The sequence below is a fragment of the Rhinolophus sinicus genome, chromosome 2 (assembly GCF_057876585.1).
Source record: "Rhinolophus sinicus isolate RSI-liver-muscle chromosome 2, RSI-T2T, whole genome shotgun sequence".
NCBI lineage: Eukaryota > Metazoa > Chordata > Mammalia > Chiroptera > Rhinolophidae > Rhinolophus > Rhinolophus sinicus.
In genome coordinates, this window is record NC_142502.1 from 82,995,941 (window position 1) to 83,013,294 (window position 17,354).

Here is a 17,354-nt window from a genome sequence, read left to right on the forward strand (position 1 = left end):
TAAATCCATGGTGCTAAGGAGGAGACAAAAATTGGAGTTCAGAGTTTTCCTGAAAGTATTGTTTTTGGTAAACACCCAAGGATTTCAGCTGGAACTCCTGAAAGATTATACCTTAGGAGGATGTTCAAAACAAAAAAAATAGATCAGCCCTTACAAAAAACAAAACCATGCCTTAAGTCATCTAAATCCCTGGATTGCATTGGGGTCATGCACTCCTGCCTAACTGCTTCACAGAAGCAAATACAAATCATTTCTGAAGGAAGATAAATTATCTCTGCAATTTTTTCTGTACGGTTCTGACATTCAATAAAAAATTATTATGCAAACTTGGAGATGAGACCATCAAAAACCAAGAAAAAAATCAAACAATAGAAACAGACGCATAGGTTATACAGATATTGCAATTAAACAGGGGCTTTAAAATAATTCTGAAAGTTAAATTTTTAAATTGACAGTTAGATAGGGAACCTTAGTTGAGAACTGGAAGTTATACAAAGAATCAAATGTATACTCTAGAGCCAAAAAAATATAACAGAAATTGAAGTCTCAATAGATAGGTTTAACAGCAGCTTAGACAACAATAAAGTGTGCATTAGTGAACTGATAATATACATGCTAGTCGAAAATCATCACAAACTGAAGTTTCTGAAATTTTATCCTATTTATAAGCTAGTAAGTTACGCTGCCACACATTTATTCATGTTTGAAAAAAACATGAGATTCCTGGGTCAGAGACAAAGGTGTTTACTATTCAAGGCTTCACACTCACACATTCATGTATTGCCCATGATTGTTTTTGCAGTACAGCAACAGAGTTGAGTAGTTGCAACAGAGACTCTAGGGCCCACAAGCTGAAAACATTTACTATACTTGGTTAGAGGTTGAATTGGACACCTCTAAAGTGCCCACTGTTAGATAGGCTTGAAAGGAGGAAATACACAAATGGATTTGGGGTCGGCTGTATTCACCCAGGTTAAGAGACAGGAATCTGCAGATAGCCTTCCTCATTAATTGTGTCCAGTTAAACAATGGATAACACCTTCATAAATAGGCTATTTTCCCTAATGTATAGCAAGGTCACAGAGGCTGTATATATTCCCTTTTGCCTAGGTGCTTTTTACAGCCTGCTATTTGAGTATGGAGTAGAAGCTGCATGTAACTCTGGTGCTTTCTTGTTTTGATGTACAGATCCAGTTATTAAGGATGTTGTACATGGATCTAAGTGGTATGCTTAATACCAAGAAGTTGGTTGTATCCCAAACTGTCTAGCTAATTAATGAAACTATTGACGGGGGCATCTGCTATAATTGCACAGAGGCCTGGATAGGATACCAAAAGAGAAAAATCCAAAGCTTCTCTCTGATTTCTATAAAAATCCAGATCACTTCTTACGGGAGATAGGTCGTTCTGGTCTAGGGAGGGGGATTGATTGAGACGATAAGGAAGATGCCATGGACTTGACAAGGGAATAACAGTGCAGCGCTCTGACCAAGGCATGAGAATGATACGTTAACTGTTCTTGAGAAGCTGATGGACAACACAAGGTATATGCAATTTCCCATGACTTTGTTTGCCAATCTGGCTGTACTTTCTCTAGATTATTCCATGAGACCAAGCAAGGCACAGTGAGGAAAAATCTTGGTAGTAGAAACTCCTTGAAATTTTGAGAGTCTGTAGTTTGCTTTTATTTGAAGAGCTAAGGGTTATGGAATTTTTATTCTTTAGAGCAAAATTAAAATATAATTCTTATTCTTTAATATCCAGGAAATATTCTATTATTGTAGTTTCCAAATTTTATTTTGGGCAAACTCTTTCTTTTGACAAAATTTAATAGAACCTCTACATAACAATAGTTAACAATTATTTAAAACTTACTACATGTCAAACCATGTACAAAGTATTTGAAATGTTATCTCATTTAATCTCACACTAATCCTGAGATGTAGGTAATATTATCCCAATTATTATCCCAATTTTACAGATGAGGAAATTGAAGAAAAAGGGTTAATTACCTTGTCAAAGACAATAGAAAAGAGTTGGTGTAGTTGGGGCCTGCAGTTTCAGCTACACAGCCATGCTCACTGTGAAAAACAATAATGGAGAAAAAGTACACAGGCCAGAAAGTCACAGTGCCTGGTTCTATCAGGGAGTTTGTGACCCAGCTCAGGGGATTTAACCTCTCCGTGTGTCATTTTCTTTTTTCAGAAAAAATTCAGACGATTATTTTTCTTATCCACTTCCAGAGGTGCCATAGTGGCACCTGACTCGATCTACATGAAGTACTTTTGACCTGCTTGGAGACTAGGTAGCACACAGGCATCGCTGTCATTGGGAATCACGTACAGCCCTAACGGAGGACATTTTAGGATGCTGTCTATATGCTGAAGCTCACATTACCCAGTTCTTCCCTTTAAAAGGACAAGCAGTATTCTGTGACACCATTTCAACAACTTTTCATACCACAGCGTATGAGTATACCGTATACAGGAAATCCTCCATTTTTGTAGTTTGCGTTTCTCCAGCCTGTGTGGCCACAAATGGGTCAAAGGTGAGGCAGAGCGTGAATGCACTGACATTAATTCCTCTTACTAAAACCTTGTATGATTGATGGTTTCCCCTCCCCCAATTCCACCCCCCACACACACACGCACTCACTGATCTACCCAGTATAGTGCACATAACAGCATCGCTCTAAGTAAGAATTCTTCAGAATGGATGCTCCTCAATCACAAAAGATCCACATACTCATATAACATTTGTTTGTAGGGTTGATTATCAAATAGCAACATCTAATGTTTACTAAGTATTACCATGAGTCAGGCAGTGTTTTGTTTTCAGTGCTGTAGACTTAACAGTATTATTCTAATAGAATATTTTATTCTATTACTATAACCCTTGAAATGGATACAATTATTATCCTCATTTCATAGGGGGAGCAAATTAAGCACAGAGAAATTAAGAAACTTGTCCAAGGTTACATAGTAAGAGGTAGCCCTGGTCTGGGGTCCAAGTCCATTCTACCCCTTATTTTGTAGGTTTTGAAAACTCTGAATCTGAGATTCCTGTGAGATAAATAAATAACCATTCATTCACTCTACACACATTTATTGAGTGCCCAAGATTTTGTACTAAAAACTAGAGACAACGCTAATTATTAGGGATTCAAATATGAGAGTGATATAGTTTCTGCCCCCAAGGAGTGTATAGTCTAATGAAGGGGAACATAAGTAAATAGATGATTAGAAATATAAGTACTGTGATAGAAATACGCTGGATGGCCTAAAAAGGACAACAAACATATACTGGACTCATCAGAGAAGGCTGAAAGAATGTGTACCTCACCTGAGCCTTTGAGTCGAGAAAGAGTAGTTACCAGGGCAAGCAATGGAAGGGTGTTCCAGGCGGGAGGAGTAACAAGGATGAGAGAGATGAGAGAGCACAGGGAATGTGCAGGGCAACCTTGTCTGGGATGGTTAAGTCACAGGAGTGGGTCACAGAACAGAGGGAGAATGGCAATAGATGGGACTGGAGATGTCGGCAGGGGTTAGGTCATGGAGGGCCTCATACATGAAATCGTGGAGAGTTAGACTTCATCATATAGGTAAGGGAGAGCTGTGTTTAAGAAGACAAACACGTTAGGGGGAAAATTACTTGGGTTACATTTTGAAGAAGGATGTGGGAATAGGTACAAGGTAGGCAAATGGAGACTAAGATAGTAAGTTAAAAGATCACTGAGGTAACACAAGCTAAAAGTGACGAGTAAGCCAATGCAGTGCAAGGGAGAATGGGAGGAAAGGAAAACATTTAGGATTTCTCAACCTCAGCGCTCCTGACATTTTGAGCTAGATACCTCTGCTATGAGGGGCTGTCCTGAACTCAATATAGGAAAGAAGGCCAGATGCTTTGGGTAAATAGGCTGTTTAGCAGCATCCTGGCCACTACCCATCAGATGCCAGCAGCAAGCCTCCTTCCAGTCGTGACAACCAAATATTTCTCCAGGCATACCAGATATCTCCTGTGGGAAAAGCTGCCCCCAGTTAAGATTCACTGGTTTAGAATGCTGGCATTTAAACAGAACAACTGTACTTGAATGTTTGAAAAAAGTGTCAAGTGAGAGAGAGAAAGGTCAAGGTTAATGTCAGAGTTTCTACAATGACAAACTCATGGGAAGAAAGAGAACAGGTTTGATTCTGGACACATCAGAGATACTTGTGGGACATCCTAATGGAGAGGCCAGGAGGCAGTTGGATAGGTAGGTCTGTGCTCAGAGGAGAGATCTAAGTTGGGGATACAGATTTGGGAATTATTTGCATACAGATGGGAAGTAACACCATGGGAGTCAGTGAGCTCACCCAGGGAGTTTCTTGGAGTGAGAAGAGCACCAGGCAGGAAGTCTGGAGAGAACCAAGAGTTAAGGGTGGTAGAGGATTATTAAATCACCATCCTAACTCTCTGCAGTGAAAGGGAAGATAAAAAAGAGAAGCATGTAGCCCTATGTCCTTGTAGTCAGTAATGATTTTAGTATCTTCTATGACCCGAGTGCAAGCTATCAATGAAAAAAGAAAAAATGTGAGGGGAAGCAGGAAAAGTTGCATGAGATGGTTAGTTTTGTTATTGCACAGTCTTAAATGCATCATTTGCTGAATTTATTTCCTCTCTATGCTTTCAGTGCGAAACTAAACAAAATCAAAACACCTTAAAGAGCCTCACAGTTCTGTTAGGGTGAATGAATACCTCGAAATGCAGGGCTGCACTGAAAAACCTATCATGCATTTATTAGCAGTATTGTTTCACTACCTTGCCATCAATGTTCAAAAACAGTACTGCAATTGAAGGCTCAGGGGAAATACAGAAGCTTTCTATACAGAGATATTCTTTAGCTTTTGATAAGGTTCTACAGTGATAATTCTTGGAAAAAAATAAAATGTCATGAAGCAATGGACAAAAACACACACAAAAAACTCATGGCATAGAAAGCAAACCCAATAACAGAAAATAGTATCACTTTTGGAAGAAAGTTCAGATGAAGTAGGAAGATAATTTCCTAACAGGTGACAACATTTCCATAAAGTCACAAAGCAAATTGACTACAATGCCAATAACGGTGGAAAGTCTTAGACTTGGGCAATAGTTACCTGTCAAAAAGAAACTCAGTATTGGAAAGAAAGCCAGATGCTTTGGGTAAATAAGTGATTACTGGAACGTAAGTTAGAGACCCCTCTGAGAATACTAACTCTTCAGGCCAAAAACGTATTTTGGAGGCTCACTCCCTAATAATGTTGTACGTCTTCCAAAGGGCCTGACAACCAAACTGGCACATCTATTCAAAACACAGCTCCGACCCACTGCGGTTCCGTCTGTACATGGAAAGAAAGACAAACCAAAAGAAGTTCTTAAAATAATGTCCCCATCTTACTCATTCATCAGAGGGCCTATTTGCCATGTTTCTTTGCCACACAGGACTCTGGTTACACAGTTTCTATACGGGGAGCTGAATGGCCTTTCCAGTTCCCATTTGTCAACCTTCTCTCTCCCACCCTTTGCCAACATTAGAAGTTAACAAATGGGTCTAATTACCACAGTGGTTTGAGGCTTCTCAACTTTTTCCCCCTTCCAGCTATAAAGATGTCTTCAGACTGAGCTTCACATTTAGAACTGCTGTCAAACTTTCATTTTAATGAGCACTTAAATTTAATGTCAAGCTGATGCCTGTAGAAGATCTTGATTAAATTTGCAAATAGTAGACCCTAGCCCAACCAGAACTTGAGAGTTGTCTCATTTTGCTTTTCAAGCTTCAATCCCAGAAGTTTTGTTTTCTTCTTTGCAAGGAATTACAGAAGTTTGTTTGAAAAGACCCTTAGTATCAGTAAGACAGCAAAGTTTAACAAGCAAAACACTGAATGCGTTTAGAGAGAGAAGAAATCCCTCAGCGTATTCAAATTCTATATGAATAAAGGTCTTTCCCATTGCTTTGTTTGGCTCCCTCTCCTTCAAGATCTACAACTATTCACTTTTATGACTGCAATATTAAAAGCAGTCCTAAAAAGTTTACTTAAAAATCTTCCTAGTGTTCTTTTATGCACACTGCAATTAGGAGTTTTGTACTCTCTAAGCGGAGTAAGAAACATTACAGAGAAGCAACATGAAAGAAATATGGTAGAATCTTCACTAACAGTATCATTGCTTTAACCAGCTGCAAATTTCCAACCTAGTCTCTTTCCTCTGCTAGTTCTTCTTCTGACTCTGATAATCAGATAGCCTCTCCTCCTTGAAGAGGTAATAACAAACTGCAAGTCAAAAGACCTGGAAGACTCATTCTTTTTCATTGGCGACTGTTATGAAAAGAGGCTGCCTGCCAGCTTTTAATTTTTCTTTGGGTTTCTTCCTACATCGTCCAATTCAAACAGGTCTGCTTTCAAAGAAAACCAATCAAAATTGTCAAGACTTGTGAAGCATGAAAAATAAATTGCTTTACCCAACTCCAAAAAGCACCAGAAAAGCATTAATTTCTGTCATCTTATATAAACCTCTAACCCCATCCTCTAATCTATAGACTTCACAAAACATTTATATATTCTTGTGTGTAATACATGACAGGAGATCAAACCTTATTACAAAGAAGTTGAACTTGCAATACAACTAATATTTAAATAGTGTTATTGTGGAGTTTGACTAGAAACACATAAAACATTCAAGGAAGATGATCAATTCCTGGAGCTGCCAGTGTAAAATAAATAGTCAGCTAAGACACATCTACTGTGCTGCTAATGGCTCTGTCCTTTATGCTGGTGGGAACACAGGCTTCATAAAAGGAGAACATGAGACAGTAGAAAAAGATAACCTTGCAAAATGTTGCCAGATAGAAAATATCCTGTCATAAGATTTCTCATTGAACTACAGCAGTGAGGCTGCTTCTAATATTTCACTTCTTTTGAATACAACAGAGACCTACATTTCTATGCTTGGCTTTCCAAAGCTAACTTAATTCTGTGGTTAAAACAACCCCATTCAGCACTTGCTCTTAATATTACAAAAGAGAGAGAGAGGGAGAGAGAGAGAGAGAGAGAGAGAGAGAGAGAGAGAGAGAGAGAGAGAGAGAGAGAGTTTTGCAGTTCATGGATAAACTGGAAGGCCATCATCAGATTCCTGTTGAGAACTATATATGATAAAAGGAATAGCAAGCAGATGGTTTCAGAAGGGAGAGATTTATAGGGGTAATTTGTAATGGAATAAAACTATTTTCTGAACTAGGTAATAATAACTCGTAAAGACAAGTAAAGTTTCAGATGGTATCTCCCTAAATTATATATTACTAAATATTCCAAGAAATCTTTGCTCAGCAGCCTGAAATAAAAACCTGATCAGCTGACATTTTTAGATTCCGACAATCTGATCCTGTTTAAATCCTTTTCACATTGCTTCAGTTTTTCACAGGATTTAAAAAGTGGTACTTTCAGCAGTCCAGTTTTCTGAATACAGTATTCTCTTTTCAATTTAGTTAATACCTGATTCAAGAGGATAAAGGGAAAATACTCCTCTTCACCAGGAAAAGAGGACTGAAACAGACTAATTTTTTTTTTTTTTTTTTTTTTTTTTTTTTAACATAATCTAAGGTAATAGTGAGGAAGCATTACATTCCAACCTTGGTCTGTCTTCTGCGAGCCCAAATCCTCTGGGTGGGTATGTAGAGATCACAGGTAGGAAATCAGTGAGATAAAGGCCTTCAAGAGGACACTGCTGCTCCGTGATACACAAAATGTGTTGCAAGGAGAGTCAGGCATTAATCTAGTATGTCTGTAATCATCCACAACATTTACCCAAACACAATGCTGGACCTGAAAGGAAGGAGTTACTATAAATGTCAGAGTATTTATTACTGAAGTCAATGAATTTACCAAACCTATTTGGCAACTCACAGCAACCACAGAAGTGGGAAGTTACGGAAGTTGGAGAGTGGAATGAAGAAACACTTCAGACTTTCCTTACAACCTTCTTGGTTTAGGAATTGTCTGCTCTTCATAAATCACCCCCGGAGTGAATGGAAAATGAAAGCAGATAAGGAGTTTCCAGCATTTTACATAACAAAGTATTCCTATTTGTTAATTACATAATTGGCTCCACAAATTCTGTTTCTCTTAATTCCTGAGACACAATTCATTTCAGCAGTGTTTGCTGACACTCAACGGAGCAAAAATTCTCTTTACTGACGTGGAATAACCAATGGCCAACTCAAAGAAAAAAAAAAGTTTAAAATCCTGATTGGTGATTTGGCAGTGTGTTGGATATTCCAAAATACCTCTTTAAAAAATGAGATAATGTCTAATCCGTTATGACATTATATGACTCTTAAAATTGTACACAGATACACTCATATACATTTTGATACTTATTAACAAAAATGGGCCAGAAAAGGGTTGGATCAAAATTACAGTTATAAGGGTTAAAATAAGTTGTTTTCAGTTGTATTGTTTTCAGGGGACTGTAACTAGTCTAGAAAGCTATTTACCTCTTAAAACAGGACTTAAATCACACTGTTTAAGTGTTAGATTTCAAGAGAAATTCTTTTTCTTCCCTTTTGTCAAAGAAAAATATGGTGGAGATCTTTGTTTTTATCTGCAATCCTACTTTCCTAAGACAGATTTTCTAAGAACATGGATGGATTGGGGTGGGATGGGAAGGAGGGAGAAGTTAGACAAAAAGATTAAAAAAGAAAAAGGCAAAACAGTTAAAAGTGAGAACTGAAAGCTAGTGAGGAAAAAGGGTCACTAACTGTCCAAGAATCATTCACTGAAATAATCCTCTAGTCCCTCCATATCCACTCCCAGAGAGGAATTCAGAGAAGCCAGAGCAGATGACGCATCCTTGGTTTTCTGGACACTTGGTTTGGGCTGAGGAGTTTCTGGTTGGATGGATTCCTTCTTGATGTCTTTACCACCATTTAGAATCCTTTGGCTCTCGATAAAGAACTGATTAGGATGATTCAATGAAAAGCCACAATCATCGACCTGTACAGGAAAGTGAATGTGTTAATACACAGCAAAAGTATAAATAAAAGGGCTTCAACAACGGTCCCAGATCTCATTCAAAATCTACTTAATACCTGAAACATGGATCCTAGCAGTTCTCATTCATAGCACTCAATCCACTGCTTACATTTCATTCAGCGGGAGCTTCGCCACTACCTAAACATTAGTGATTGATGCATTTATATTTCCAGCTCAAACCTCTGCACTTTGCTCCAGTTCCCTATCCAATATCCAGTTTCTACTCAGCATCTTGAATGGCTCAGAGGGATTTCCAAGCAAAATCCCTGGCACATTGTCAGACAGTAAATATCTGCTGTTAAAAATGAAGGATATTTAAACATTCCAGAATCACAGGGCATGGATATAAACACAGACACTGTTTTGATACTGATCCATGATACCACCGATATATTAGAGCTTATTTGTAAGTCTGGCATAAGTAATCCCATTTAGCATAATACAAACTCTGAAAAAGCTACCTAATTTAATGTAATTTCTACATTCCAATCTTGGGCTTTTTCTGATCTTACTTTATACAGAAAACCTTTTTCTTCTTGTAATTTTCATTGTGGCTTAATGCAAACATGACCAGGTTCATAGTTTTATGCTGTTTCTTTTCTCAAATGCTATCATTAAATTTGAAATTAAATTTTGAATGTTCTTTCAAATTACCCCTTACCCTGTGCCTTTAGTACTCAGTGAGACTTTGAAGGTATCAATACTTTCTTAATTTGAAGATTCAGCAAGCCCTACTTTTTCTACATTTTGATTCTAAATTTTACTAGTGGGGAACAAAAACATAGTCCTTAACAGTAGCAAAAAGTTACTTAATTCCTACTCGGTGCCAGACTTCGTTCTAGGTGGCATAAACACACACGCTCATCCAGATGTATACACCCGGTGAACTTCCATAGGAGCCCTCTGAAGGTAGATTATCAATATTTTCCCAGCTTTTCAGATGAAGCATCTGAGGCAGAGAGAAACTAAGTAACTTGCCCAAGATCACACTGACAGGGCTGGAGACGACCTATGAATTAGCAGAGTCCGTGCTCATAACCAGTAGAATATGCTGTGCTGCCTTGTTCTTGTGCCAACATCAACAATTTCATATTGCATTCATTCCTTAAAACTTGTAAACCTTTACTATCTCTTGGTGCCTCCTGTTGGGGTGTGGCATAAGAACATAACCCTCACAAGGAAGTTTCTCCTACAGTGTGATCCTCTTGCCTGAGTCACTTTCTTCACATTCCACCAATTTGTCAGACTGAATTGATCCACTTGAAACACTCAACTTAATTCAAATCCCTCCCCTCCCTGCCTTCTGCAGTTGGACTTGACGACAAAAAGAATACCATTTTGCTTGAGTTAGTTACTCTGTTGTTTTTTGTTGTTGTTGTTGTTAGGGGGTATTTTCACTTCATACTTTTTTTTATAAACTGAAAAGCCATTACACTTCTTTTGGTCGTCTGTCTTATAATTATCAACCCTTTTATGTCTCACTCTTTGTACTGAAATGACTTGCACACAGTAGATATCTAATAAATATTTGGTGAATTGGGTCCAGAACTAACCAGTGTATGCCAGTCATATATTTCACATATTAATTGAAGACTTAATATGTAGAAGGCCATGCTATAAGACAGAAGTTTATCAGCATACAAGAATGCATTTGACTAAGACTAACTCTAAATCAATTTCCAGCCTAGTAAGTCATATACTTAAAAACCTCTGTCAAGAATAAAAGTGGTAAGAGTAACAGATAAGGCCTATTATACTCTAGAAAGAAATTCTGGCTGGGGAGATCAAGGAAGACTTTGTGAGGGACGTGCTATATGAGTGGAGTCTGGAAAGACGGAGAGAATAAAAGCCTGGATAACGACGTCAAAGGCAATACAAGCAGCAGGACCCATGAGCGAGGTAACGAGGGCATGTCCCTGAAAAGCAAGTCGTTCAGGAGGCCTGGTGTGAAAGGCATATGAAGGGGGTAAGAGGAAATGAGGTTGGAAAGACAGGCTGGGGCCAGACCTTGGAGAGCCTTGAAAACAGAGTAAATAGTCTAGACCTAATTCTGTAGGCAACAGGGAGCCACTAAAAATCCTTAAGGAGGGACGTGATGTGATTAGAGCTATGTATAAACTTATGGCAGATAAAGCAGATTAGCAGGGGGTTAAATAATTTGATGTTATGGTCCAGAATAAACCATGTTAACAGGTAAACCAATAGCTAGAAACAAGATCTTTTCTGGTAATACTTGAATACCCCAGGATTCTCTGATTCTCTCTAGTCAATTGTTGATACATGTTGGGCTGATGATGTTACAGCAACCTCAGGGTGCAGCAGGTTGATAATATATAGAGTGATTTAAGAGTTATTACTCATGACTAAGAACAACTTTTACCTGCTATTTTGCTACTCAATTTCAAAATGTTTCTGAATATTTTATGATACGTCCATAATTTTTATAAACAATGAAATCATTTGTGAACTTCTTTATTATGTTCATTTTCATCCAATTCATTAAAAACTAGGCAATCTAATATAAAGTTTGCATTTTGCAAAGTGTTTGATGAAAAGTAAGTTTATTACCTAGCACATTTCAATCAGAAGATTTTATGTTTTACAAATAGAGAACATTATATTGAAAAGACCTTGGGTATCCTTTAAGTTGAACTTCCATGGACAGACTAGGAAACTGAGGCCTAAAGGGATTACACGGTTTGTGCAAAGTCACAGAACTAGTAATTGGCTTTGTCTGAATTAGCATTCAGGCCTTCTAACTCAATCACTTGCTCTAAAATTTGTTTTTAGAGGTTTTATGCAAAGTCTAATAAATGTACAATCATAGCATTATAAATGCTAGAGTTAAACCTGGCTCTAAAGATTATAAAAAGCATAGTGGTATTAGTTCATGCAAAAAGAATCTAGCACCATGTTCTGTAATTACATATTGGGGATTTTCTACACATTGCTTCAAATTGTTAAAATTTTCAGTACATCTGTCCAGAGAAGATGATTCTCTAGATTAAGCTGAATTATTAGACTGTCATGTGGACAAGGAGAAATATGGTGATTTTTATATAGTGATCAGTTTCCTCATCAATGAAATGGAGACAGTAACAGTGGCTATGCCACAGGGTTGTTATGGAGAGAACCCAAGAAACAGAAATGTAAAAATAATTATTGGTTCTGTGAAATCTAAAGTAAATGTTTTGGAAAGACTCAAGAACGGCAAATCACTTAGAAAAAAAAGTTGAATTCCCAAAGATAGGGACAAAGATTACGTTGCTTTGCATGTATCTTTAAGTCCTTTTTCACTTTAAAGAAACACAAACTGGAATTTGGTGGTGATGTATTTTGGGTATAGTTTAAGAAAAAAAGATGGAATTTATTAGAATCCCCAAACTATACTCAAATAACAAACAGTGTGCCCTTACATCAAAAGATTAGCAAATAAATGACATTTAAATGTTTTAACTTTAAAATGTTTAAAGGAATGCTTTTTTATGAATCCTCATTTTAATTAATATTCTCATTAACCAACTAAAACAGTGCCAAGCGTCTTGAAATGAGGGCCTGTACCACAGTTCTGTGTGATGTTATGTTTTTCAGCTTTCTCCCTAAGGTCTACAGCTGCTCTTTCTTAATTCATTTTGTTAAGATCCTTTCACTGAACTTACGGTCTATTAAGTTGCTTGATAGCATGATGAAATTATGGCATTTCCTTCTTTTCCCTGGATTGTGTTTTCTTCTAGGATAGGTTCTTTGTCTTTGGAGTGTTTCTTTCCCTTTCATTTTTAGCTGAGGGAAGTGTACAGCAGGTCCTGCAATAAGTCACCTCATTATAACACTGATGAGATGCCACAGGTTCGAACCTAAATATTGTTTATATCCATTAGCCTACGGTAAAATTGTTTCGTTTAAACTTTCACATTTTGTTTAAAGTCACAGAACTTACTGACAACATTAAGGGAGGACTTATTATATATGGTAGCCACTCAGTTTCCTTTTATTTTGCTCAGGAAAATAAACTTTTTTGGGGTGGAAGGGCAGGAGCATAAACCAAACACAATGAAAACAGATTTTGCTTGAAATCAAATTACAAAAAGTAATAGAGAAATAGAGTTACCCATATTTCACTTATTTCTCCTTGGGAGTCATGTTTCCTTTATTCATCAACAACAACAACAAAAAAAAAAAAGGAAAGAAAAAGAGAAAAGTAAGAACGTTCAATTTGCTTCATTCTACATTTGGAAATGGTGAGAATTTTCACAATTTTGCCTGCTGTAAATCTTCAGTTTCTTTCCTTGCCTTTTTTCTTCTTTGGTTCTATTGATGATGTTTTTCTTTTTGGTTGATGATTGTTTATTATGTTTCATACATTTTGTTAAATATTGGGAGAGGGAAATTCTATAAAGCGTTTTCATTCTGCCATGTGAGCTTGGAATTCCCAAAGAATTGTAAAGGATCTAAAACAAGATCAGTACAGCTGGAGAAGAGGGGGATGGGGTAGAGAACTCTACAGGCTACATTAGAAGTTCTGGATTTCACCTTAAGAGTGATCGAGAAGCTTAAGATTTTTTAAAAGCAGATGACTAAAATAGTCAGTTCTCGCTATTTAAAGATCACTCTAGCAGCTGTATGGAGGAGGAAGAACTGAATGGTGCATGTGTTGTAGATGCTGGGGAATGAGTCAGGAAACTACTGAGAGATGATGGTGGCTGCTAGCCCAGTACTCTAACTGGTATCTGTAATAATGACTCTGAGTTAATATATAATAACAAAAATTTCATTGCATTTGGTATAGTCTGTTTAATATTGCAGGAAAATATGTCATAGATTTTAACAAGATTTCTGTAGAGATTTATATGTTGGGGAAAAATATATACTCAGCTGTTTGGAATGACCCAGTGCCTAAAGAGGTCTATTTCTAAAGGAATTACTTTCAATTAAAATTCAGAGCCTCCTGTTTTCATTTACACAGGGAGTATGCTGAAAGAAGAAAAATACTCTACAGTATAAAACATTGCTCCCTAAATATACTGAGCAAAACAGGTTTCTAGCAGGCCAGCTTTTGACATCTACTAAGTGAATCTCTCTCAAACATTTGCTTGGAATCAACACATTTTGCTCACAACGACCTTCGCGTGAACATAGTCTCATATTTCTGCCACAGCAAATGTACGTTTTGAAGGAATGTAAGCAATATTGTTTTACCTATGGGATGTTTGGGTTTTAATCAAGAGGTTTTGCAATGACAGCTTATAATGAGGCAGCTGGTATTACCAAAAAAGCCATATGGAACTATCAGAGTGCTTCTGTAAATGGTATCAATTAACTGGGTTATTTTCAGAACTTTCATTAAAGTGAGTTTGATCATAGAGGCCTCAGGAAAATAAACACAGGGCTTTTTTTTTTTTTTTTTTTTCATCTTTTATTTTAGCAGGGAGGTATGATGGCAGAAACCTAACAGTAAAAATAGATTGTTTTTAAATTAAATTAGAAAAAATAGTAAGTGGAGATACAAAAATCTATAATGAGACATCCAGTGAACACAAATAGCCTTTTTATTTTATTGATTTATATGCGGTTTAAGCTAGATCATTTCTAGGATTTAGACACATGCCTTGTCAATGTCTTTATTAATCTAAGGCAAGTTTTAAAAATTGGCAATAATAGTAATACTCTTGTAGGAATAATCAATAGGAAATACTACAAAAGCAAATCGGAGAACTAAAAATATACCTTGTAGTGGATATGTCACAAACTCAATGTTTAAATCTAATTTTCATATTTTGAAAAAAAGAAACAATTTGAATAACAGACCTCAATTTGGGAAAGTTCTGAGGCCCCTTCATAAAAAGCGTTCACAAATTATTAAGAACATAAAAAATTAAAATACTCAAGCAGAGTGAGCAAATTAAGGAATACAGTCTTCAAGGGAAAGAGTCACAGTAAAACTAGTGCTGAAAATACCAAACATCTGTGGCTTAACTAGTGAGATTCCTATTCTGATAAAACTACTGAGGATTTGTTGTTGTTTTCATTTTTCAATTATAGTTGGCATACAATATTATATTAGTTTTAGGTGTAAAACAGTGATTAGACGTTTATATAACTTACAAAGTGATCACCCCGATAAATCTGACAACATAGTTATTACCATATTATTGACTATATTTCCTATGCTATAGTTTACATCCCTTTGACTATTTTATAAATACCCATTTGTACCTCTTTATCCTTTCTCTTTTTTTACCCACACCCCAACCCCCCTCCCATCTGGAGGCCATCAATTTGTTCTCTGTATCTATGAGTTTGTTTTGTTTATTTTGTTCTTTACATTCTGCATATAAGTGAAATCATATGGTGTTGGTCTTTCTCTGATTTACTTCACTTAGCATAATACCCTCTAGGTCCATCTATGTTATTGCAAATTACAAGATATCATTCTTTTTCATGGCTGAGTAATATTCCATTGTATATGTGTGCCACCTCTTCTTTATCCATTCCTCTATTGATGGACTCTCAGGTTATTTCCTTATCTTGGCTATTGTAAATTATACTGAAATGAACATAGGGAAGTATATATCCTTTTGAAGTGGTGTTTGAGAATTTTTTTGGATAAATACCCAGAAGGGGAATTGCTGGGTCATATGGTCCTCCTACTTTTGATTGTTTGAGGAACCCCCATACTATTTTCTATAGTAGTTGTACCAATTGGCAATCCCAACAAGAGTGCACATCCTCACCAACACTTGTTTGTTGATATATTGATGACAGCCTGACCAGTGTGAGGTGATGTCTCATTGTGGTTTTCATTTGCATTTCCATGATAATTAGTGATGTTGAACATCTTTGCATATGTCTATTGGCCATCTGTATGTCCTCTTTGGAAATGCAAACTCCTCTTTGGAGAAATGTATATTCAGGTACTCTTCCCATTTTTTAATCAGATTGTCATTTGGGGGGTAAGTTGTATGAGTTCCTAATATATTTTGAATAATAATCCCTTATCAGATGTATCATTGGTGAGTATCTTCTCCCATTCAGTAGGTTTTTTCATTTTGTTGATGGTTTCCTTCACTGTGCAAAGACTTTTCAGTTTGATGTTGTTCCATTTATTTTTTCTTTTATTTCCTTTGCCCCAAAACACATACCAAAAAAATATGTTGAGATCATACTGACTATGTTTTCTTCTATTAGGGCTTTATGTTTTTGGATCTTACATTTAAGACTTTAATCCATTTTGAGTTTATTCTTGTATATAGTATAAGAACACGGTCTAGTTTTTTTCTTTTTTTCTTTTGCATGACTGTCCAGTTTTCCCAACACCATTTATCGAAGAGACTGTCTTTACCTCGTTTACATTCTTGCCTGATTGTTAAAGATTAATTGACCATATGCCTGGGTTTATTTCTGGGTTCTCTATTCTGTTCCATTGGTCTCTGTGTCTTTTTTATGCCTACAATGCTGTTTTGATTCCTGTAACCTTGTAGTATAGTTTGATATCAGGTAGCGTGATACCTGCAACTTTGTTCTTTGTCAAGATTGTTTTGGCTATTTGGGGTCTCTTATGGTTCCACAGAAATTTTAGAATTATTTGTTCTAGCTCTGTAAAAAATGCCATTGGTATTTTGATAGAGATTGCACTGAGTCTATAGATTGCTTTGGGCAGAATGGACATTTTCACAGTATTAATTCTTCTTATCCATGAGCACAGTATATGCTTCCATTTATTTGTATCTTCTTCAGTTTATTTATTTCATGTCTTATAATTTTCTGAGTATGGGTCTTTTACCTCCTTGGTTAAATTTACCCCTAGGTATTTTACCCTTTTTGACGTAACTGTAAATGGGATTTTCTTAATTTCTCTTTCTGATAGTTCATTATTGGAGTATAATAATGCAACCAATTTCTGAATATTAATTTTGCATCTGAGTACTTTACTGAATTTATTAGTTCTAACAGTTTTTTGGTGTAATCTTAAGGGTTCTCTATAAATACCATCAAGTCATCTGGAAATAATGTCAGTTTTACTTCTTCCTTTCTAATATGGATAACTTTTACATGCTTTTTTTGCCCGATTGCTGTGGCCAGGACTTCCAATACTATGCTGAAAAAAAAGTGGTGCAAGTGGACGTCCTTGTCATGTTCCTGATCTCAAAGAAAAAGCTTTCAGCTTTTCACTGCTGAGAATGATGTTAGCTGTGGGTTTGCCATATATGGCCTTTATTATGTACGTTGAGATATGTTCCTGCTATCCCCACTTTGCTGACTTTTTATCATAAATGGATGTTGGATTTCATCAAATGCTTTCTCTGCATCTAT

The 17,354-nt window shown here is 36.5% G+C and overlaps 1 protein-coding gene across 1 annotated transcript in view; it reads right to left on the minus strand.

Moving 5' to 3' along the window:
* Positions 1-2,594: 2,594 nt before the first annotated feature.
* Positions 2,595-17,354, minus strand: part of LOC148758806 (DNA primase large subunit-like) — a 160,464-nt gene continuing 145,704 nt past the window's right edge. The window contains exon 7 of the mRNA XM_088796328.1: positions 2,595-9,005. Within this exon, the coding sequence (XP_088652454.1) occupies positions 8,781-9,005 (225 nt within the window). The 3' untranslated portion in view covers positions 2,595-8,780. The remainder of the gene's footprint in view (positions 9,006-17,354) is intronic.